Source organism: Haemaphysalis longicornis, unplaced genomic scaffold (genome assembly GCF_048455015.1).
Source record: "Haemaphysalis longicornis isolate Haplotype H1 unplaced genomic scaffold, Haemaphysalis longicornis Haplotype H1 scaffold_5, whole genome shotgun sequence".
NCBI lineage: Eukaryota > Metazoa > Arthropoda > Arachnida > Ixodida > Ixodidae > Haemaphysalis > Haemaphysalis longicornis.
The window spans coordinates 109546428-109567945 of record NW_027526385.1 but is presented as its reverse complement, the minus strand read 5'-3'; the positions used below and the strand labels follow the sequence as shown (position 1 = coordinate 109567945).

At 45.4% G+C, this 21518-nt stretch overlaps 1 protein-coding gene across 2 annotated transcripts in view; it reads left to right on the top strand.

Moving 5' to 3' along the window:
* The first annotated feature begins 1481 nt into the window (after positions 1 to 1481).
* The window catches only part of Wbp2 (WW domain binding protein 2), a 41791-nt gene continuing 21754 nt past the window's right edge, over positions 1482 to 21518 (top strand). The window contains exons 1-5 of one of the 2 annotated variants that reach the window (XM_077671081.1): positions 1482 to 1710; positions 8321 to 8423; positions 10161 to 10299; positions 16312 to 16404; positions 18831 to 18980. In XM_077671081.1, coding sequence (XP_077527207.1) covers positions 1655 to 1710; positions 8321 to 8423; positions 10161 to 10299; positions 16312 to 16404; positions 18831 to 18980 — 541 coding nt within the window. In that variant the 5' untranslated portion in view covers positions 1482 to 1654. The remainder of the gene's footprint in view (positions 1711 to 8320; positions 8424 to 10160; positions 10300 to 16311; positions 16405 to 18830; positions 18981 to 21518) is intronic. The other variant, XM_077671080.1, reaches the window with a different exon arrangement.

The following is a 21518-nucleotide window of genomic DNA, read 5'->3' as shown; positions in this document are numbered from 1 at the left end:
AATTATTTCTTGGAATGTCCTTAGTTGGTCACCTGAAGGAAGGGGTTCCTCGCGTGGAGGCGGTGAGTCAGCTGCGATCGACCGGTAAGTGAGGCCTGGGGCGGTCGCATGCGCCTTCTCGTTCCCCCGCAGACCCTGGTGGGCCGGGCACCATATCAGTGAAATTTGATCTGCTGGTACTTGACCTTCTCTGAGTCACTGGTTTGTGCAACTTCTTCTGCCTCAGTTGCATTTGTGTTTTTGACGGTACAGCACGAGACCGGGTCTCCACTCTCACGAACTACTACCGCTGTGTGTGCGGTCTTGTTAGTGTCGTATTCAGCAGCGTCCGTGTACAGCACATCAGACCTCCCTTCAAATTTGGCCTGCAATGCGATAGCCCTATTTTTTCGTCTGCCTTCGTGAAATACCGGGTGCATGTTTTTAGGCAGCGGTATAATCATGAGCCTATTCCTAGTTGGTCTAGGTACGATATCAGTCTGCTTGGATGGTTCGAATCCCAGGCGCTCCATGATGTTCCTTCAGTTTTACATCTCAAAAGTCTCTGATGCTGAGACACCGTGGCGGCTTCTATGAGCTCATCCAGAGTGCAATTGATACACCTATTCTTAGAAGCTTTACCATCGGGGTGTTCGGAGGAAGACCTAGTGCGGTTTTGATCCCTTTCCTGAGTATGATTTCAATTTTATCTTTCTCCAATCTCAAGAGATTGGCCTCCTTCATCCCCACATGCTTGTTAGAAATGCGCTTAAGTAACCGACACGTCTGACTGGTACTCGCTTCAAGTCTCCCGATAGTTTCAGTGTTTTTGCCATTTGTTTGTATGCGCAGCCCTAGGACTCTAATACTGTCTACGGTCGGAATGGCATTTCCATTCACTCGTAAAGCAATGTCGTAGCGGGACTGTTCCTTTTCCTCTTTGGAGATGGTAGAAAAAGAGCCTCTGATTTTTCTGCCGAGCATTTCAACCCGATCGGCTCAAGATATTTCTCTATTGTATCTATGGTCTTCTGAAGTGTACTTTCAATTTGACCGTCGCTACCCCTAGCTGTTCACCCACAGCGTCAAGTCGTCCGCATATGTGGTGTTATTCAGGTTTGTTATTTCGTCCAGCCGCCCTGGAAGCCTGATCATCGCTACATTAAACAAGGTCGGAGAGAGGACGGACCCTTGCGGTGTCCCTCTATTCCCCAATTTAATATTTTCGAGCGACTCTCCTCCCAAGCTGATGGTTTCAGTCCGACTTTAGAGAAAATCCCTTACGTAGTTATACGTCTTCACGCCTACGTTTAGCACGCTAAAGTTCTTGAGTATTGCTGCGTGTTTTACATTATCAAAAGCTTTAGAGACGTCCAGGCCAAACTTTTTTCATTAATGCACGCAGCGCTCAAATGGGGCTGCATATAAGCCGCATAAATGTTCCTCCACATCTGCCACTTGTTTACGTTTGAGGTTTTACCACAGAAGGGGGCGTAGTCATCGCTGGGTACGCCATCGCCATTGCGCGACGCAACGCAAGCGGCCGAGCTGTCGCATTTCGTTATCGGCCCGACACTTCGTATTTCCGTGCAGTCATCTCAGGGACAGCTGCCTTCGTCTAGTGGTGCGACGAAAACGGCCGGACTGTGTGTGTGACGGTTCCCAGTGCTGCAAGATGTCTTTGAACACCGCTCACGCACCGGGCGGAGTTTTGATCTTCAAAGGCGAGTTGTAAGTGGCCCGTAGTCACCGTTTCGTTCATGTGACAGCAGCCATATCACGCTCGAGTCGTGCGATGGCTGTTTCGTAGCCGTCCGAGCACTTACCGTGCAAAGAGAGTGCGGTCGGCGGCACGCCGTGTTGAACTCCGTAGCGGAGTCATACGCGCAGCTTGCAGTGTAACCGTACTGCGCAGGATTCACTGATGGACAGCTGCTGTGCCACTTGCGTCAGCCCGAATTCGTACTGATCACTCCTGACTCGTGTCACGGAGGTTAGGTATAAGCGACGGCTACGAGGGTTTCTTGGCTTTTCCTTTGAATAATTCGACGCACTGTCAATAGTTGGGGTCTTGCACGACGGTTGCGTTATCACTAGAATACGTCGTCCCCGCTTACTTCCTGTCTTGCGATCAGCTCGGGCGTTTCGCAGGCCGCAGTCTTGAATACGGCTTAACTTTATTCGGGAAATTTACCACCGGTTCTCAGGTGCGTGGTGAAGCGAGGCTAGAAATCTCCGTGGAAGTCCGTAGCGCGGATTTTGATGGGCGCGCTGTCTCACGTATTTGTTGTTATCGGCTACCACGTCACTGTGTCAGCAATTGAGCTAGCGTTGGCGTTGGAAGGGTTTAAAATGCAGGTTCATAGCTCTAAAACAAAATGTGCAGGGATGCGTTTAGGGCCTAACGTAGCCTGCAGTTGTCTCTCGAAAGAGCAAAATGAACACATATGCCCGTCATTTTTTCCCCCCATAGTTTCGCTTCCTATATTTTGCTCGTACTGATTTGCTTGTATTTTTTTAATGGAATGCGCTTGAAGTGTTCGCTCCTCCGTGGTTTAGGGTGCAACTGATTCAAGTCGGCCCGCATTTTAGATTGAGCTACCGTTTGCCGTCGAAAAACTCACAAAGAAAACAAAAGCACCGAAAACATTCCTTAGAGCAAGGCAGCAGTCCCACCCACTTTAGTTTTCTGGAATTGTAAACAAACTCATTATTTGGTATTTAGAACATATAGTATAGTACTTGAACTACTTATAATAGTTATAGTACTTATAATCAGGGGCGGATCCAGGTTTTTTCTGAGAGGGGGGTCAGCTTCAATCAGTGATGATGATGATGATCATGAGGAGGAGGAGGAGGAGTATTTTTTATTTGCAAATATTTCGGAAAAGGAAAAATTTTAGAAATATCAAAAATCGTTAACTAGACTTTTTCTACTACCTGAGGGGTCATCGTATTGGGGGTATAAGTTCAAAAATTAAGGGAGGGGTCAGGACATCCGGACCCCCCCTCTGGATCCGCCAATGCTTATAATATTTATATAGTACCTTAACCATGCCATCTTATTGGATTTTCTTTTCTGCATGTTGAGTAGGCATTGGAGCTTTAGTGTTCTGGTTGGTTAAAAATGTCCATCCACATGAAGTTGAGCTTGAAACCAGTCGCTGAGCTTGAACTAGATGTCATACGAAGGCTTTTTGCTTTTTACACAGTTCTACGGTTTTGCCTAGTCACCGGTTGGCTGCTTGGATGAAAGAACTGCTTCGTGTGCTTCCACGAAATGCACTTTTGCATAGCTTATTGCCAGTAAAACCACATTTCCTGTAATGGAAAGCTGCCAATCTCAAAATAAATGCATCCTTTGAGCGCACTCAAACCAAGGATGGAAAAATATTTTGTGAATGGATACTCAACTTATGAACTTCTTGCCTCTCAGATGAGTGTTGTGGTCATTTTTTGCTGTGTATTTTAACCAGCTTCCTTAACCCTTCACCTGCTATGGAAACAATCGTGTTCGGTGTTTGTGGTGCTGGAATTTGCCATTATCAGCTAGCTTTTGGTTCCCATTGCAAGCTGAACACCTCTCCTCTGGCTTGCAATGAATTGTACTCTCTGTCATCCGAATCCATTCTTGTAGAGCAAGTTTTTTTATTTAGTTCCTCTACAAAGCCTTCGGGTTGGTCCGACTTCTCGTTCCAACTTTCGGTTGTCACTCTGTTTATGCGTACACAAACAGCATGTACAGTCATAAACAGATGAAACGCGAATGCCAAAATATGAACCAGAACACACAGAGTGATTTCTTTCCATACTAGTCAAAACGACGCATGGCTTAGTTGCCAAAACAAAGGGGGTGATGTGGCTTTCCATATATACCAATAGCGACATTACTGTGTGTGAACAGTATTTTTCAATTTTGAGTGTCCCGGTTCATATGTTTGGGTATGGCTGTACAATGGCACAAACAAGGGGAAATTAACCCAGCGTTCAACATTTGTCACTCAATTGCCCAGCCGCTCCACGTGTTGTTCTTGGATCTCCACATTGCATGGCTGTTCCAACTCCAGTTCTTCTTCCTTTTCTTTGTGATTGTATGTCTTCTGCACGAGTTCCTTGTAATCTAATCCTTGACATTTTTTTCCCTCCATTACCCACTGTAGTGGCGAATGCATTGTGTTGCTGAGCCCAAGGACGTGGGGTCGATCTTGGCCGCGGTGGCCACTTTTTTGATGAAGGCGAAAAGCGAAAATGCCAGTGTGTTTGAGAATTGTTGGCGCACGTTATAGGTCCCCGATTGGTCAAAGTTAATCCTGAGCCCTCCACTCCGGCATCCCTTAGAGTCCAGGTATAGCTTCAGTGTATTTAAAACCCCATATTAACCCCCCCCCCATATATGGGGCTGTGCTTATCCTCTTGCTTTCTTTCTCACGTTTATTTGAGCTCACAAAAGTTATCTTGGACGAGGCAACTGCTGAGCCCAGTGTAAAGAGTAAAGAGAGGCTGGAAGTGACAGCACATCGAGAGGCTCGATGTGAACTTCTCATCACGGTGTCCAAGCAGTGCTCAGTGAAAGGATTGGCCGCGGCGGCCGCTTTTCTGATGGAGGCGAAAAGCAAAAACGCCCGTGTGTACGAGATTTCGGCGCACGATAAAGATCCCCAGGTGGTCAAAATTAATCCGGAGCCCTCCACTACGGCGCGCCTCATCGCCTGCGTTGCGTCGGCGCGTTAAACTCTACAATCAATCAATCAATCAGTGAAAGGATTACAGTGTTGTGAATGAGACGCGTGCACTGATGTAGCTTTGCTGCGAAATGGTGCTTGGTATTTTTGGTCGGTGATGCTTTGTCGTGGCGCCATCTTTCTTGTGGGCAACTTGATTCCCCTGGTCTTGTTTGAAACTGTGGTTTGAAACTGTGCTCTTTGGATTTACTTTGCTATCTATTTACACCGGTGTTTTAAACGTGATAGCTGAGGTAGTGCTTGCCAGCCACCAAGGTTTTAGGCTGTAAGAGAGAAACAATTAGGAAAGAGATCCGAACATAGATACTGTATTAAGATAATGTTTATAGTGCATATCCCATGTTTTGGGGTTTTTTTTTTTTTTGTTTGGTCAGTTTACATGCATTTTGTCCCCACCCCCATTTTGTTAGATACCAATGACCTTGTACCACTTTCGAGACCAAAACATGACATCAGCGTGGGCAGATTTGCGCGGTCTCGGCAGTTGGAACACCTCAAATGCCGCAGATTTACCTCTAATAAATTTCCAGCATACTTAGCTGTGTAGACTAGCTGTGAACAAACAGAATATCAGTGTTGTTGACCAAAAAATGGCCAAGTGTTGATATTTTGCCTTTATAGATAACATCAAACTGCATGTTGAAATTGTGGGACATTGTTGAGGTAGTTTGCAGAACCTCTGCATATTCCATCTGTTTTTCTATAATCTGGGGGAACGCACCAAACCTACACATGGACTTTGAGGTGCACCGTAGTGGAGAGCTCCAGATTTTGACCATCTAGCGATCTTTATCAAGGGCGGAAAGGTGAACACAGTTTTTGTTTTTGTTGTTGTTTTTTACTTTTCAAATCCATATCAATAACAACCACCATGGCCAAGATCTTCTCGTCTTCACAGCCTTGGGAAATAGACCAAGGCTGTTGGATAGCTTTGGGTGAGCAGGGAGAGGAGAGAATGCGTGGGGAAATAAATGACCTAATTAAGCAGAAATAGATGGTCCGCCACTTCATTTTGCTTGCTCTTTACACCAGTTTTAGGGTACAATATTTGAGGTGGCGCGCTGTGGCCGCCTTGATCTCGCTGATGTATGTCGCCCATAAACTCAAACTGGGTATTCATGGTCTCCACATGGTTTTGTTGTTGCTAAATTGGAACCAACATAACAGTGCAGTCGAAGATTAAATATGGAGGGAGGAAAACTTCACACTGGCTCTGAAAGTTTGTTATGCACTGAGCTCTCAAATCGTTTTGTCCTTTTACTTTGCGTAGGTGCTGCCTCTTAAGAGCTTATGAAAATGGCAGACAAAAAGGTACTTAAGAGGGAACAGCTGTGGCTGTGGTGGAAATGCCCCCTATATGTTACAAATGTTCAGGGTTGTGTGGGTTGAGGTAGTTATAACCATAGAGTTTCATACGATAACAACTAGAGAGGAGTCTGGCGCTGCAATCGTATGCCGCAATGGGCGTGATGGGTAGTTCTGGATTCGGATTGGCACTCGATGGCTTGCAGAAGTTATTCTGGATTGAATCGTGCAGGCAGTTTCGTTTGCGTTTTGTACTTGCATGCACGCATTTGCCTATGGTGGAAGAAGCATTCAAAAATGCGTTTCTCCTTGAACAGAATGCCGCGCATGCACTGACGCCGCCCTGAGTGGAAATGTTTTGTAACTGTAGTTGTGAATCGGGTGGGTTATCAATTAATTGCTGGCACAGCGAGCACGAAAACACAAATGTTGGCGCTGTATGCGGCGAAGTTGGCGTAGTTGCCTGCTAATTAGGAGTTGTGGCGCTACTTATTCGGCAGAGCAACGCATCTTCGAAGCTGGCGACGGTTGTGAAGTGCTGGGAACAGCCACACTTTTCGTGCGAACGCCGGCTCCTAAGGCGTAGACCAGGCGTACCGGCGGCTGATAGGAATCCAGCTTGATGAATGTCACTAATTCAGGCTAGAATAACTTCTCCAAAGGTAATCGGTTTATTTTCTTTTTTAGGATGACAAACCTTTTCCTAATATTAAGGGCCCAAACTTCTACAAACAGTTTTTAAAGAAGTCCGCGTCCCGCTGTAGTTGGCGGCAAATGGCAAACCTACTCTGCAAGCCTCATCGACTCCACGTCTGCCTTTTATTTAAACACGCCGTTTTATTTCATACAAAACCAGCTTTTGGCCACTAACGTTATTGTTCACAATGTAATTTGTAAACAGCAAACCGGGTAATAGGAGTTTTCATCAAAAAAAAAAAAAACACAATTTGCGCAGCCATAGGTCCGTTTCGATCCTACGCAATCCGGTAATCGGTTTATTTTCTTTTTTAGGATGATAAACCTTTTCCTAATATTAAGGGCCCAAACTTCTACAAACAGTTTTTAAAGAAGTCCGCGTCCCGCTGTAGTTGGCGGCAAATGGCAAACCTACTCTGCAAACCTCCTCGACTCCGTGTTTGCTTTCAATTTAAACGCACCGTTTCATACAAAACCAGCTTTTGGCCACTAACTTATTGTTCACTATGTAATTTGTATACACCAAACCGGGCAATAGAAGTTTTTCGTCAAAAAACAAAAAAAAAACACGATTTGCGCAGCCATAGGCCCGTAATCCGGTTCCAGAACTACCCATCATTCCCATCGAAGTGTAAGTGCCGCCTCGGAGTTCGTGTTGACACTAGCGCCAGTTTCCCCTCTAGTTATTATTGCATGAAACTCTATGGGTGCATGAAACTCTATGGGTATTATTGCATGAAACCCCCACCCCCCTTCCCCAACAAAATATGTGCACCCTCCCACTGCTTTTCCCTCTGTATTAAAATGCACGTCCAAGGCTTTGCATATTTTTGAGGTTTATTGTAGGATTGGCCTTGCAGTTTTATCCAGTTTTATTTTTATAGAGCATGTAGTTTCCTAATCTTAGTTCGTCTACGTTGGCTACATGTGAAGGGGTGCTGGAGCTTATATTGAAATGGGATGAATCAAGATACTGGAGTAGCAATAAGTAAAGCGTTATGTTACTTTTTACTTTCTTTTGCACTTTCTTTTTGCTAATCCAGGCTGCGGGGCCACGGTGGCATGACTTTGGCTTCATGTTAAGCGCTTCGGACGCTTGGTGTTAGTATTTTTCAGTGTTCAGTGCCAAGTTGTCCCATTTAGGTATTCTTTGTACTGCACAACATCTCCTCCCCCTGAAACAAACAAAAAATTGGTTTAAATTAGAAGACAAGCTGTAAACCTGCCATGGTGATGCCTGCCATGGTGATGCCTGCATTGTCAGATTCATGATGCGAGAACTCAGCAGTTTTGTCTGCATGTGTTTATGCATACAGGCAAATGAAGGGGGAATTGAGGGTTAGATATCTATCCTTTGTGCCTCTTCCATACCTCAAGTGATATATTTTCTTCTAGGCAGCTAATTTGCAAATACTTTGCAAGTGGTTGAGGAGGGCCGCAAGCTTCACCTTTGAGAAAGTGGGCAAAGAGGCTGATGTTCTTTTTGTCCCTTGAGATGTTTTGCACTCCAGCAGCCTCACCGGGGATGTTTTTACCGATTGGGAGCGAAGGATGCCGATAACCCTTCACGGTTCTTCTGCCTTTCCCCCTCTTCCCAGCATCCTGCTGTACTGCGATGGGGTGGACCTGACGTTTGAGGGTGCAGATGCCCACCAGTTCCAGGGGACCAAGAAAGGCCGCATCTACCTCACCACACACAGGGTGAGGGCGATTGGTTACTCTCTCTCTCTCTCTCTCTCTCACTTAGTAGTCACTGCCAAGTCATGTTCACTTGCTGCGATATAAGGTGTCTTTGATTTGGCTGCACTCGCTGCACCCATTCAGGTAGTGCAGCACTCGCCTCTTCGATTTACCGACGGGGCAGAGAGTGCAGGACGATTTCACGGCTTTTCCTGCACTCCCAAGAACAGGAGGTGCAGGAGCAGACGAAAAAAGTGCCGGACCGCTTCTGTAGGGACGACACCTGCGCTGAACTGGCTGAACTAATTCTTAATTCCTGCAGAAAGTGCAGGCCAAATTGAAGAGAGCTACAGTGGCCAGGGTTGTAAGATTGTAGTTTTTCAGCTGCTGTGTTTTTCCCCTCACTGGAGTGCAGAACAAACATCTGGTGGAGTCGACACTTGGGGTGCGTTTGGGCTTTTGTTATTTTAGTCCAGAGTCACATCCCATGTGTCACTTCGATGCAAAGGCTGCCTGTTTTGTCAAGTTATCAACGCTTGTATTGTGCAGTGTGCATGGTGACCAGATGTTTTCCTTTTCCTGTGCTCCGGCCTGGAGAGCCTTCTTTTTTCAGGGTTAATTTTGGCCATTCTGTAGTTTTGCCTCAATAAAGCACTCAGTGCTATTCATGGTGAGGGGTAGATATCGGATGTATATATGTCTTTCGGCAGCAGTTTTAATTTTATGACAAATATGTTCTCAACATTTATTTTTCCAAAATACAATTGAAAATTTCTTTCCAGTCATACCGAATGTCGACTTACCAAATTAGCGCTGCTGTGTAGCTTATTAATTAATGGTGCGTGCTTTTTTGACCTGGAACTTGGAAATTGATGCACTGACATTTGAAAGGGGTGGTGGTTACACTATTGTTAGTAGAGAGCTAGGCCATTGGTTATTTTTCATTTGATTCTCGCCCACAATATTTCACAGCCCATTTCCTGCAATGAAGTAGCTGGAAAGGCAGTGTGCAACAGCCTTATCAAGCGCCTCTTCTTAATGAAAAACCTAATGAGAGAATTCAGCAACGTTATGCGTGCATACTGTTAACACCAGCTGACAACTTGGAAAGGAAGTCAGTTGTCAGATCAGTTTTGAAGCACACTGGGAAAATGCATCAAGAATCTCACGGCGTGCACACTGTTTGATAAGGAAGCAGTGACAAAAGAGAAATATGGGAGTAGGAGGGGGGGGGGGGGGGGGAATGAAAAGAGAGAGCCAGGCTTGCCTTGAATGTTGTGGCATGGTCATGCAGATGGGTATCAGAGTGTTGCGAGGCTTATCATCAGCTGGACGCATGCATATGGGCCGAATCGTCACATCTTGGGGGGCATGGTAGAGCTTGTTCATTTGCCAAAGTTCATTTAAGCCATGGGACTTGAAGGAAATGATTAATGTGAATCCGAGAAGAGAGCTCAAGGAAGGAACAATATAGTTTTCTTGAAGGGGAGCTTTCAACCATCTCTTCAGTGTAAAAGCAGTTCACATTCCAGCTAAGCACGCTTTTCGCCTTCTGTGATGTCACCTCGTAAACGTCACACGTGACAGACCCAACATCAACGGAGTGTCCGAAGGGGATGGAAAGTCAAAAGAAAACGGAAGGGTCGTTGCTTTCGAAGGGGCTGTAAACCAAAGCACTCTTGTGCCCATGCGTCGTCTACCTGTGGCTCTCAGGTGGTGTTCATCCCCCTTTCTGTGGTTCCTTTCTTGCATGTGCAGATGGTGTTCACGAACAAGAACACCAAGGACTTCCTGCAGTCGTTCAGCTTCCCCTTCTTCACCATTAGCCAGCTGGAGCTGGAGCAGCCCATCTTCGGCGCAAACTACATCAAGGGCAAGGTCAAGGCCGAGCAGAATGGTGAGCACATCCCTCGTCCTCGCCGAATACGAGAGATAGCACAGTCGACTAGGTTTGCTGTGTCGTGTGAAAATGTAAGGGGCAAGAAAAATCAGCAGGACGTCTGGTCTGTGTTCGCAACATGTTGGTAAAGTTTGTTTTAAGGCGGGAGTTTTAGATCTATGTTTCCTGGAACGTGCAAGGTGCAAAGAATTTTTGGGAGACACACAGAATAATTTAAAATGAAGTTGCGTGAGCCAGGGAATGTGACCTTGGGATCGTGCACCAGGATAGGGAAACAGCAGCGCTTATCTCCTTAACACCAAGACAAGCCGACCCTGCCCTGGTGCTTCTCATGTCACATCCTGATATAAGGTGGTCCCCTTCAAGGTGCCCCAGTCAAATCTGCGTAGCTAAGTAAGCCCACCTTCATATTTTCATAGTTCGGGAGCCCCATTTTCTGGATCCAGTGATGTGCAAATTGATCTTTGCTCAGAGCGACTTGTATCGGGCATAAGAAAAAAACGTGAATTTCTCTAGCTCCATGCTCCTAGATACCGAGGTGAAGCTTTCCGACCAAGTGGCGTGGACACTCGGGAAGCTGGTTTGCCCTGTCCTCGTGCACTTGTTACCACTCACTAGTATCTATTTTGGTCTCGCCTCTTTTTATACCTTTATATTAGGCATAACATACCCTTTGGGAACTCGTACTTAAAATTTGGTTGTGTGCAAAGACATGGAATACAAAACATAAAAGCCAAACATGCAACTTTAGGGAAAAAAATGAGGTTTTGGCCATTTTTCTGAAGCTGAAAGCCGCATCTATCTTTAGAGGGTCCATGCAGACAAAATATGTTTGTTTTATTCGAAAGATTTCGTGTTTTATAGTTCCCCCAGTGCTCGTCCGGCAGCAAATGATGCCGTATTCAGTGTGAAAATAATCAATTTGGGTTAGAATTTTGATTCTCCCACCTAATTGTGTGCTTTCGTGTGACGTCTTCCATGAACTCACAAGGACAGGTATTCAAATGATCTTCCAGTGTGTCATTAGGCTCTGCAGCCCAGTCCTCCCAGACGGCGCTAGCATTCTCATCCACGCACCGTTGTCCGCCTTTGCTTTGCTTTTGACCATATTTGCACCTGGCTTGTTTTTGTTACGGTAGAAAGTAATCGTTTCATGAAACGTGGGGTATGCTCGACAAACAGGGTCACGAAAGACAATGCTGCTTATGCCAATCGGCCAGTGTCGTGAGACAACTCCAAAACGGTGGACTGCTGTGCAGCTAAAACAAGCATAGTGCGGCCAGTACCAGTGGCAGTGTGCATCGGGACTTCTACGTTTACGTGTATTTCGTAACTTTCATTGTTTACCCCACCATTCTCACTGCTCTAAAATGATTATGCATTACGTTTAAGCGCAAATAGCTCGTTCAGCAAGCTTATAAGCCCTGCCTAATTTGCATTTGCTTTTGCCGGCCTCCGCCAATCGCAGAGCTGTCGCATATGGCTGTCACAGAATTGTGTGAGGTAATTTAGGGGCCGATGTCTCGGACGGGAGGGGCGACAAACAACTCCCCCCTACATGCGAATTCGAGAATGTGTTTCAGACCTGCTAACCGGCGATAGGTCCACGCCTGATTGGCCGGTGGCGTGAGGCACGAGACGGGGCACGCAATAACAGTTTCAAAACCAAGGACGTTTACTTTCTTCACATTCTCAGGAAATACAAAACAGACAGACAGAGAGGGCAATACAGACAAAGAAAACGAAGCTCGGCTTAAGAAACAGGCGACCGTAACACGAGGGGAGGAGTAAGGCACACAATAGGCGGGCTGGGGAGCCTCCCCCAACTACTCTAGCACTAGGCCCGCTAGACACACACACACACCCGTACACACAACACAGTACACTAAGAAAGGAAGATAATCAAGTCCGCGTAGTCTACGTGAAGGAGGACGATAATAGAGAGGGCGATTTTGGAGTCTGCAGAAGAGCGGAGAAGGGGAGGATGTCTTAGCTCGGTTTTGGTCGGTGGTCTCGTCGGGGAAGATGCCCGGCTCGCCGGTCGTTTGCGATGAGTCCCGTTGATCGGCGACGCAATTCGGGTACACCTGGGCCGCGCACAGTCCCCTCCTCGAGGGGAATTCTCGGAAGCCGAGGTCGCCGCTGTCGTCGCACTCGGGGCTACAGCGCAGCCCACAGAACCGGCCGCCGCGTCACAACCGCATGACCTTGCACCGCCACTTCTTGCTTCCTTCTCCCCGCGAGTCGTGAACCCGGTGCTGCACCGAGCACAGTCTTTCGGACCGCGCCTCTTCCGAGAACCAAGCGGGTGGGACCTCCGTTGGCCGCGGCACTGTCGCCCCTCTCTCGCCGAAACACATGGCCCACTGCCCCGTGGGCCGAAATGGCGGCGAATACATTCCTCCTCCGCCGGCATCCCCCCGCTGGGTCGCAATATGGCGAGCAAAAAAAAAAGACAGCCTTGGAGGGACCCGAATTTCGCGACAATGACATCATAGGCTCTGTTGCGGGAAATGACCTAGTGGGCCACATGGCCATTCTCTTTTTTCCCCATTATACAGGTTATTTGAGCAAAGTGTGTGTTTAAAGTGGTTTCAGTATGATTCCAACGCGGCCATCTTTCAAATGAACCAAACTTGTGTTTTGTATGCATGGCCCTTTTAAGAGGATCATGAAAACAAAATACAACTTTGTACAATTCAAAAGAAGTATCCAATGATGACTCATTCAGCTCCATTCCAGCAACAACAACACCCGCCGCGGTGGCTCAGTGGCTAAGGCGTTGCGCTGCTGAGCACGAGGTCGCGGGTTCGATTCCCGGCCGCGGCGGTCGCTTTTCTGATGGAGGCGAAAAGCAAAAACGCCCGTGTGTACGAGATTTCGGCGCACGATAAAGATCCCCGGGTGGTCAAAATTAATCCGGAGCCCTCCACTACGGCGCGCCTCATCGCCTGCGTTGCGTCGGCGCGTTAAACCCCACAATCGATCAATCAAATAATTCCAGCAACAAATGACGTTTAAGAAATATAAAAGTTTCAAACTTTGTGCTACAGTGACTCATTATGGACAGAAGGGGTGTAATATGGGCCGGAACCAAAAACAATTCTCTGCGTGTTTTAGCACCCAACTGCACTTTAGCACCCAAGGATGCGATTAAACAATACAGTCTACGCCCGTTACAACGGACCCTCTGAATCCGGAAAAAAACGTCCGCTGTAGCCGAAGTATGCAGTATCCGACCGGGGGGGGGGGGGGGGGGCTATGAGCCCTACAGTGGGCACTTTGACCGATATTGCATGCATAGTACATACACTTTGTTCTTTCTACACGCCTGCAGCACCTCTGCACAGTGTTCGCGCGAGGGCAAAGAATCACGTAAACACCGTTTCCAAAACTTAGCACCGGCACTTCGAAAAGGCCTAGCACATGTGGTCAAGCGTGTAAAGACGCAAGATGAGCTGAGCAAATAACGGAAGAATATAACTAGGCGCAATTATAACCCAGCTATAAAACATCAGTCGTGCCCATCAGCATTAGCTAGGCTCTTTTAAATCACCTCACGACGAGGCAGGTTTTCCCCAAACCGTTCGTCAAACAAATCGGATCGCTGCCCGACGTTCCCTCAAGGCAGATTCCACATTTTTAGCGATTTTATTCTGGTCATTGAAACAGATGTAATGAAATAATCTGATGACAGTCAGCTGTAAAATTTAAAGTTAGACCAGTTGGACTGCGCACGGTTACCGGCAGATTGCACACAATGGATGGGGAACAACCCCTACTTGAGGCATTTCTTACCTTTTTCACCGAACGGAACGGGAACGATGCATGCGTGGGACTAATAAAAGCCGAACTTCACTGAACCCGAGTTTTTTATTACATAAAAAAACTGACGAGGTCAGACTCGCCTCCGAGTGCACCACTTCGAGTATTCGATTGCCCTGTTTTCAATCTCACCGGAGTCGCGTTTATCGGCAGCGGCCTTGTTCTTGACGGTACAGCGGACACTGTGCTTAGACAGGCCTGTACTTCTGGCGATGTCAGCCTGTTTTTCCTGGTGTTCAACAGCGTTAATTACGCTTAATTTATCCGACAGTGAAATCAGCTACCTTGCCGCTCATGCCGCTGGTCGCACAAAAAAAAGCCACTGGCTTGGCTTGGCTGCGCCAACGACCCGGCTGCCAGCAATGTTGCCAGACATAATAGTTTTCTTGCCAAAATAAACGAAAAAGCACACCGGGCGCCGGCCCCGCGGAAGTCCGCTATAAACGTTCAGTCGAAACAATTTTCGCCTAAAATTTAGTCTGTTGTAGCCGATAGTCTGCTCTAGCCGGGTCCGTTGTGAGCGGAGTGGACTCCATTTAAAATGCATGGGTACCAGACAAACCAACAGAAATGGTCTGTTGTAACCGAAAGTCTGTTGTTGCTGGATCCGCTGTAACGAGCGTAGACTGTACTAGAGGCCGTGGTATACACTTGCCCAGCTGTGTTTCTTGGTGGTGGCTTAGCTCGGCGGCCTATTGGCACGAACGAGATTGTTTGATGTCATGGAATAGTTGCCAGAAAGTGGCTGAGGAGTCGCCACTGCTTCACGTGTTTTCTTTAATATCACTATTATTTGTTGGAAGCGATAAAATTAGTTTCATTGTCGCAGGGACCAAGCAGTTTTTTTTGGTGAACTAAACTTGTATTTTGTCTTTATGGCCCCTTTAATAGCTAAGCTAGCACTGTATTTATTTGTTAGACTCAGTGTCTAAGATTCCAGAGGCTGGTGTGCGCGGAGCAGGAAAGGTTGAAAATGGTCTGACGATAGGTCGTACAAACCATGTGGGATTTGATTTAAAAACTTTTTTTAATGTGTAGCATTCCTTGCTACACATTAACATCCTGCAGTTCAGCAAAAATGCATAACTTGAGGAAGTAACAGATTTAGTCATTATTTTAGATTACGTGAAAGTAGTTATTCGAATATAACATTGAAACTAAAGAGTTTTAAATAGGTAAAAAAACATTATTATGTAAAAATATTACGGAAACACACAAGCCATTATGCCTTGCATTTGCAAAAAAATAAACAATTGGCAATGTTTAGGCTGTTAGTGTTATTTCAATAGGGTAAATGTACATAATGGACAGAAATAACAATGGAAAAACTTGAAGCAATAAGACAACCCAAACTATTTGAATTATCATAGCCCAATATGAATAAGAAATCACAATGTAGATAAGTGGTGTAAAAATTCTACACCTTAGTAGACAATTCTCTGAATTTCCGCACATTTGTTCGGTGAAAGTAAGCCTGATAATCTGATTTCACTGCTTGAACTCATCACTGTGCGCACCGAACAGAATTTTGCTCTTCATCATTTATTGTGAGTTACAATAGAATAGCGGAGTAATCAGTCCCCTAGACCATGCGGCATCTAAGTGCACCGTCAGACGGGATAACTGCACTAGCTGTTCTGTTCATCTTTCATCACAGTCGCTTTCTACATGTGGCTTCTTTCTTCGTAGTGGCATTCTCAGAACACAACTGTTGTGTAGTATACTGGTAATTGTTTGACCCTCCTTGTTCTATTGAGCAGCTAGAGAAGCTATGAGCTATATACGGGCAACAATGAGCCTCCGAGATAAAAGTGGAATGGCACGAAGTTTTAAGAGAGAGGCATGTAATATTCTTTTTTGTGTGTGTCCGTCTTCACAAGATGAGTGCAGTCGCTTTGGCAAATTAACATGGAGACTGTGCTTAGACCTAGAATCGTGGGTGTTGCATGCCTACTTGTGCAACCGGAGGTGGAACTAATTTCACACTTTGCAGCCATTAACACCACCCAACCCTAGAATCGGAAGTGTTTCATGAGAGCGAACTTTTGGGCCCTGTACCTGTAATGCTCATGTATCAAAGTTGAGCGTGATTTTCTTTTTTTTAGTCCACTTGCGCGATTTGTGTTGTGTTCTTTGCACACCTTGCCCTTATTTTTTGCCTCTTTCTTTTTCCAATGGCTGCAGGCAACTGGACGGGCCAGTGCGTCTTCAAGCTGAAGTTCATGAAGGGAGGGGCCATCGAGTTTGGACAGGCCATGATGGAAGCCGGCAAGGCTGGTATGCTGCTACTTTTTCAAATGTGTGGAATGTACATGTCTAGAATGTGTAGGGAGATGTTACATGATCGTGTGTACATGCGTAGAATGTGCGGGGAGGTGAGATAGTCGGGCTTCTGGAAACCAGAGCCGTCTCTGAAAAAAGGGCGAAATTGTTGCTGGGTGTTCTTCTGTTAATCTATGAAATTTTGACCCATTGTTTTTTAATTCAGTGATTATTAGGGTGTTTCCACAAGTCCAAGCTTCCCATATTCCAGAACATAGGACAGATTGGCACTACCAGACCTGATTCAACACCCAGCGTTTATTCCAAGGAGCATAAGTTTGTTTCGTTCGGGATTTCATAACAGCAGACACTTGTTACATTTGACACGTGCATGTGCTGTGGAACGTCTGTTCAATTTCTCTTAAGGGGTGCTGAGCTAAGTTCTGGCACTCATATATTTAATCCGCATAAGGTTTAAGGCTGGTAAAACGTGTCCTGGGCATTGTTTTTGTGTCTGGTCTATTTGTACACTATCACAAAGAAAAGTCGTCATAGGTGGAAGTCTCCTTCATAATGCTTTTCACCACTGGTGATATGGGCAGTGACTGCACACCTTCATATCAGGAAAGGATTTAAACAATATAAACTGTGGGAACAAGCAAAAATTGTGCGAATTGCACACTGGGCTACAATGAAATTTCAGAGACTGCCATAACATTAATCGCACCATAAAGCAATGAGATGTCATGGTAATTTACCAGGCAGCTGCAATGAATGCCTGGTTGTTTGCCTCCTTCTGGTCTTTCTAAATTAATATTCAAATAGAGTATTGGACGAGTTGAACACACGGAGCAGTCACAAATAGCATTTTGTCACGTTAACTGCTGTAACCCTTTTAATCTGGGGGCTGCTTAAAGAGGTTGCATAGGTGGGGGTTGTATAATACGAAAAAGCATGGTTAGAGGTGTTAGTGGAGCACTCGTTTTAGGGGGACGTAAATACTTGGAGTAATAAAACAGGTGATCCGTAGTGGTGCACTTGCTGTGACAAAACCGGAATATTCAAATGAATGGAGAGTGGGACAAACCAAACACCTTCTTACTTCAGAACAGCATGAATAAAGCTTGAGGCATGGCTGAGAGCGTTACGTTTGCACATCGAAAAAAATTTACACGGAGGTGTTTCAAGTGTGTGATGTCAATTATCACTGGTCACTAACACAGCTGCTGGGAAGATATTTTAGGGCAAAGGAGTAATTTTTAAATGCGAGTGAAGAAAAATCTATATTTTAAAAGTATGACATTTATCTGGACGTCCTTTGACGTGGAGCATTTTCATCCATTTGCGGCACAATGTGGAAGGTTTCTTTTTCATTTCCATGGCATTGTCTCGAATTCACAGTAGTGCTGCCCAATTTCTCAGTGTTGCAAATGGGCATGATAGGAAGGCAAAAAAAGAGCCTTTGTATCATATTTGCCTTCACGGCATGACCTTTAGAGTGCAGCCATTTCCCTCTCTTGGAGACGCAGTAAATCGGAATAGCGCTTGCGGCGTAGCAGAGTAGGCACAGTTGTAAGCAAAGTCGCAAAAGTTGCGGAGAGTTTTTCTTGTAGTTTTCCTGACAAGCTAATGTGTGTGCTTCCATGGTAAATTAGGGGTCAAACTACTGGTGCAGTGTGCATGAAAGCTGGAGTGAGGAAGAAAAATTTGCCTGAACTGGTCAACGTGTGGTCTGTTAACTTTTGCTGATGGCCATCCTGCTGCCAAGTGGTGGGGTATTTTTTTTTTAAGCAAAATCTAGCAGTGACGCATAAAGTCATGCATATAACTTGGCTGCCACAGATCTCCAGTGACGAAGTCCTGTGAAGTTTGTTCTTTATTCGTTCAATTATTTTATTCTACATGAATTAATGGGGTGTTGTTGTATGAGGTTTGTCTAACCTGAGGCTAGTGAGGGTAAACTAGGTATTGTTCCCTAGGTGAACTAGACACCTAGGTAAACTAGATACTGGAATCTTTGCAACCGAAGGATCTATTTATACATTCATACCACAGAAAGATTCGTGTGCTGTACAAAATTTAAAACCTAAACATCAAAGGCAAACACAACCGCAAGTGTCTCTAGTGTAGTGTGGAGTTGGCTGCTGAAACGGGTATCCCAGAGTACTCCACTAAGCAGTCTTGATAAACTATAACACATGGACTGTATAAGTATAGGCATCTTTTGTATATAGCCATTCTTCCATCTTTCATTTCTCCACCATCTTCATCTCTCTCAGCCTCTATCCATGCTCTTTTATCTCCTTTTCTTTCCCACACTCAGAATAGCTGGCTATTAGGCCTTTTTTTTATATTGATAAATTTTCTATCTTTCTGAGTTGGTGTGTTGTGCAAGTGGTGGATGCTGTGGTTACTTATTTCTCCCTTCCGGTTCCTTGTAGCCTCTCAGTTTGGGGCAGGAATGGCTCCCCCTCCGTACTGCCCGCCACCGGGACCGTACTACGCCCCACCGCCGCCAGAATACATGCCGGGACAGAACGTCAACTACGGCTTCAACATTCCCTACAACGTGTTCCCCGACGCTCCGCCCGGTGAGGGTTCCTTCATTTTTTCCAGGTGAAAGTTTGAGGTGCATCATCATGTGAAAAACTGCCGTTGACGTTTTAACCTCGCATTAGAGGAAGCTTGTACTATTTTGAATTGCTTGTGGCCTATTAACTTTTGGCAAGAACCAGAAACTTTTGATGAAGATTTAAAAGATTGGCGTCGCATCAAATTGGCGTCAAGCAACTGACATCTGGGGATGGAATTGAGTTTTGGGAGCAACCAAAGGCCAGTTCTTTCAAAAATAATCCAGTTTCTGGACAGTCCAAAACATCTTTTGCAATAGAAATTCTGCGGGCAAATTATTACTATAATTATTATAAAAACATGGAGTTTCCCTGGAGCAGTCTTGAGCAGTCCGAAATAACAAATGGAAGAGACATATTTTATGTCAGAAAGAAAGGCTGGCGCTTCTATCATTCAAGAATTAGCCTGTATTTTTTATTCTTTGTGGCCTTAATAGGCCAGGCCATATTAATAGCCTTAATATGGCATTGGCCAGAAACTTTTGACAGCCTGCACATTAAAAGCTTAGTGGCGCGTTGAATTGGGGCTAACACGTAAGACGTCAAGGGGAGAAGAAGGTCTTAGATCAAAAACTTTATTACTGCAGTTACGATAATGAAAATTAGGTGCGCATACAGTTAAAATTCGTTATAATGAGACTGGCTATAACAAAATAACGGCTATAACGAGCAAATTGTAATTCCCCTTGAAAGTCCCCGTAGAAATGAATGTATTTAAAACCGTGTTTTAACGAGGTGAAATTTGCCTGTTGCTGGGTTTTAACAAGCAAATTTCGTTCAAAAATAAAATTTTGAGACAATTTCACGGCAGTGCGCAATGCGGATTTGAGACGGTGCACAAGGCGACAACTGCCTGTTTAGCAGTTTAAAACTCCCGCCACGGACACTCCCGCAATACGTTCGCAAAGCTGGACTAGATTGTACTAGAAGAACCTGAGTGGGACGAATGGAGCACTGCACCTGGAGTAGCACTTGCAGACTGAATAGAGGGTGCAGTGGGTGAAGTGGATTCTTACCGACCGTGCTTTCCCAGGCGCGTGGCATCGCGTGGGCAGCGTTTCTTTCGTGTTTCGCTCAATTTTTATGTTAACAGCGATACTAAAGCGACAGTGGGGCAGAAAACATCTCATAATAAATTAAAGGAAACTTTTACAGGCTTTGCGGCAAAAGTGTGCCCTGTTTTTTGTTTTCAACGAAGTGCTTTCAAGGCGGGAAAAATAACAGACGGTTGCAAGTGACAGGGGCTTTTTTGTTTACTTCGTATTTTTGTCGTGCGGCATGTGATAAAGATGTGAAGATGAGAAGAGAGGACAAGTGTTGGAGTACCAACTTTCATGTTAATGAGTGATTTTGTTTTATTTTCGTGTTCTCTCGTAAATACCCCAGCGTAAAATACAGTGAATAGAAAAACACAGGCAGTGATGTGTTTGCTGTGTCTCTGTAATGACATAGGGCCATTTTATTGCAGCGTCAATGAAGCCAGTCGGTGAATCTGACTATATTTTCATTTTACACTAACGTTCTAGCACATTTGCTATGAAATAATGATTTTAAAAAATTTTGCGGTCGTAATCCTTCAATCGAAGCCTATACTTCTAATGAGAGTGCCAGTTATTCAGAAATGATTGCCGTATCAGCGTGCGACTTTCTATTAAACATATTCCCAGTTGTGCCCTTCAAGTTTACTGTAAGCACGTGAGCAATGCATAGCTTTTCACACACACCCGTATTCTATTTCATTTCTATTTGACCATGCTCTTCCCAGCACACCGGGACTCGATGCGCTGGTGGAATATGCCATACAGACCCGTCCTGATATTTTATTAGAGCAATTAATGCTGTTATTTGGGCTTTGAATAAATATAAAGCTTCTGTCTAGCGTACTTACAGTTGGGAGTGCAGATACTAGAACAAATTATTGGGAAGAATGCTTCGGTGGAATTAAAGATATAAAACCCGAGATGGCTAGCAAATGTGTCCATCCAGATTTGAAAAACACAAGCCCGTTGCCCATACATTGGCACTGGACCGATCCTGCCAATTAACTTTTTAATCATTAACAGCATCCCGTGATACAGAAGAGCCACCGCGTCAACATAACCAGCTGCAGCAGCAGGTCAGCATGTTTGTTCGTGGCAATTGAATGGTATGCCACTTGGAAACTGATGTGATGAGTTGTGACTCCTGCGAGTGATGCATTTAGGCGGGATTTCCGCGCTCAAATATTTCTACATCAGACGTCAGCCCAGGCACATTATGGGCGGTTCTCATTTTACCGTAACGTGCGTGCAGTCACGCTAGCTGTGTGTAATGGTACTCGAAGTGCAGCTCACACACCGCACAGTTGTCTTCCTTACGTTTATATTCGAGTTTCTCTCTCAGAACGCTGATGGGAGAGAGAATGCTTTCAGCTTTGACACCTGCGTAGTCGGTGCGGCATCCCAGTGCGTAACAGTAGCGAAGCCTGGCTGCAGGCGTGCCGAGGACGTTGAAATTGGG